This window comes from Penaeus japonicus, unplaced genomic scaffold (assembly GCF_977035675.1).
Source record: "Penaeus japonicus unplaced genomic scaffold, GWHDUDI00000001_assembly GWHDUDI00000025, whole genome shotgun sequence".
In the NCBI taxonomy this organism is placed as follows: domain Eukaryota; kingdom Metazoa; phylum Arthropoda; class Malacostraca; order Decapoda; family Penaeidae; genus Penaeus; species Penaeus japonicus.
Window position 1 is genome coordinate 20,205,062 of NW_028234427.1, and position 2,795 is coordinate 20,207,856.

At 35.6% G+C, this 2,795-nt stretch overlaps 1 protein-coding gene across 1 annotated transcript; it reads left to right on the forward strand.

Moving 5' to 3' along the window:
• Positions 1-536: 536 nt before the first annotated feature.
• Positions 537-2,771, forward strand: LOC122259039 (short transient receptor potential channel 4-associated protein). The gene is made up of 2 exons (XM_086551443.1): positions 537-829; positions 1,513-2,771. The coding sequence occupies exons 1-2, from the start codon at positions 629-631 to the stop codon at positions 1,639-1,641; spliced, it is 330 nt and encodes a 109-aa protein (XP_086407569.1). The 5' UTR covers positions 537-628; the 3' UTR covers positions 1,642-2,771.
• Positions 2,772-2,795: the final 24 nt, after the last annotated feature.

Consider the following 2,795-nt stretch of genomic DNA (forward strand, 5'->3'; position numbering starts at 1 on the left):
CTACTCAAGTGGCTTGCTTAATCATAAGATGCTGTAACAGTCTGTTATATCTGACTAAGATTAGGTGGGGTTTGCTGGAATTGAAGCTGTATAGGTCCTCTTGGTTATCACACATAGGGAGAACCCTCTCCAGATCATTCTAGAACAATACAGTTCCCAAAACATAGCCTTTTTATGAGAACTGTGGATGGAGAATGAGTAATGGCAATAATCATGTAAGGAAATGATGAGAGCTGCAAAGTAAAACATTGTGATGAGGAGATCATCCATGTGAAGTCCCTGAAGGGCAAGGCAACAACATAAGTGGTGACAAAAGTAAATCAAAATAGCTGTGCATTGTTATCATGAAGAAGAGGTACTTTGCCCATCAAACAAGAAGGGATAAGGAACAGTATAACAAATGACTTATAGTAAGTCCCACTGAAAAAAATGATTTTAAGAAAAAAATTGGCAATGTGTTCATTTTATTTCTCTTTCCATTTTTGTAAATGTTATATCTAAATATCATCAAAATACTCATCCTGTTAACAATTTCCACAAAATTTAGATAATTATGATTTAAAGATTTTCTTGAAATTTTGTAAGAAGATTGCATATTTTTTTTTACTTATCTTTTATTTTATTTGTGATGCAGGAAAATGTAAGCTGTTTGAACACCTCTCTGGTCATCCTGATGCTGGCGCACCGGCACTCTGAACTCCCTTTGTACTTGGAAGGTCTACGTAGTCATGTTGAGCCGCACCTCCTCACCAACCTGCGCTCTCTCTTGCGCTTCTGGCAAACTCACTACCTCCACAACAAGGATAAGGACTGCAATACACTACAGAGGGTAAGAGGGCCATTCAGGCCTGAGTGTTCACTTTCAATAGTCAAGCTATGAATAGCCTTGCCAAATTTAATGAGGAAGGCCTAACCTGTTAACGATGAGGCTATTTTGGCTCTAAATGGTTGTAATGCGGGGATATTACTAACGCATAAGCCTAACGCCTACGGATTCTCGGCCGCACTGGCCGAGTGCTATACGCCCAATCACCCGACACTCCGGCCACGACTAAATATCTCGGCTCGTGTGACCCTGGAACCACTAGATGTAGTACCAGGTCATCCGTCGTTAACAGGTTAATGTGCATAATATACTAAAGTGGTGTAAGTACAGTCAAAATTATTTGTTGAAAATAAGGGAGATTTTGCAAGCTGCTAGTGGTGACTGATAATAAACAAAACATTTCAGTAAATTATATATCAAAGAATTAGAAGGGTAATACAATCAAGATAACTTTTCTATAATACAACCTCAGATCTTGTCCCAAATTTGAGAAGTAAGTACATCAAATTGCCAGACCTTTGTATTGGCTAGTTGTAATGCAGTATTGAATTTTGGTGAGAAGGTAGTTGATTTCAGTTGTTGTTATTTGAAACTGAGCAGCAAAAAGAAGAATGTTTATTTCTGTTGCTTTTATACAGAAAAACTAGTTTTGATATTTGTAAATTATTTACCTCTTCATCCAACAGAGTTCAGGCATCTCCTTTGACTTCTGGCGGGAGACAGTAGCGACGCTTGTTGCCGAGAACAAACTCTCTCCAGACTGCATATACCACTACTTGTCTCCTGAGGACCTAAACCTGTCACGGACCAGCTAGACAGCAATCCAATCATGGTAGCCAAGGCTAGGCTGATTTTTTTTTATTACTTATATTTCTTTTCTTTTATATTTTGCGTGTTCTCTGTGCTCTTGATTACTCACAAGAGAGAATATGGGACAAAATTTCAGGATGCAGGGTGAATGTGTTTGGGACTGATTTAAATTTATTATCATTGTTAGCCCTTTCTTCTTACTTTTTTTCATGCTTTTTTCTTTTTTTGTGTGTGTGTGTATTGTAAAACATTTCTGCATGTGGAGTACAAAAATTGTTGTTGACTGCAAACAGGTGAAAAAAAAATAAACTCAAGAGGTGGATTTTTCCCAGAAATGCTCTAGTCATTTTATTGTAAAACTGTTACCGTGTTGTGTGAGAACAAGACTAGAGGAAGAGATATCTTTTGGTATTGAATGATGAGCTTGATTGTCAAGCAGGCAGAAGAGTAGGAAGCTTTATGTGGAAGTGTGCTTCCCAGTATGGAAGGGCGGGAATAAATAGATAATAAAAACTTGAAAGAGGTAGTGTTGGAGGGAAATAAAAAAATGAATATGATTTTTATTTTTTTTTCTTCAGGATTTGTACCACTAGTTTACTTCATATTTTAATTTATAATTTTGCTGTTCATTTAGATACAGAGTTTTTTCATTATTCACTCCTGTTCTCTTATATTTTATATATTGTATATTCTTAAGACAACAGAACTTTAAGTAACAAATGAATATTTTGTCTAGCTTACTGGTGATTTTACAGATTAAGATGAGATTTTAAAGAAATGATAAGATAAAGCTGTATTGTATATACTTTTTTAAAGATAGGAACTATCCAAGCCTTACATATCACTTAACATAGATTGAGAGAGGGGAAATAAGCAAAGAAGCGACCAAAGATTAATCACGATAGGAGGTGATTATGACAGATAATTCAAACCGTGATATAAAACTTTTGCCCAGCCCTAAATAAACCCCCAAGGCAAATTATATATCTAAGCTTAAGAAATATGAAATGTTATTGGCCAAAACCTGATTCTTCTTCTTCTTTTTTCTTTTTTTTTTCTTTCCTACACAAGAATATTTTTATTTCCTGGATATCTCACTTAAGTAAGCTTTGATTAGGCACAAAAAAAGGAAAAATGGCACAAATATCTATCCATATCT

Bases quoted from the DNA above. Each gene is read 5' to 3' on its own strand.
- LOC122259039 (XM_086551443.1), top strand. From the start codon at position 629: ATGCAGGAAAATGTAAGCTGTTTGAACACCTCTCTGGTCATCCTGATG. The intron at 830-1,512 runs GTAAGAGGGCCA...TTCATCCAACAG, and splicing joins ACTGCAATACACTACAGAGG to AGTTCAGGCATCTCCTTTGA.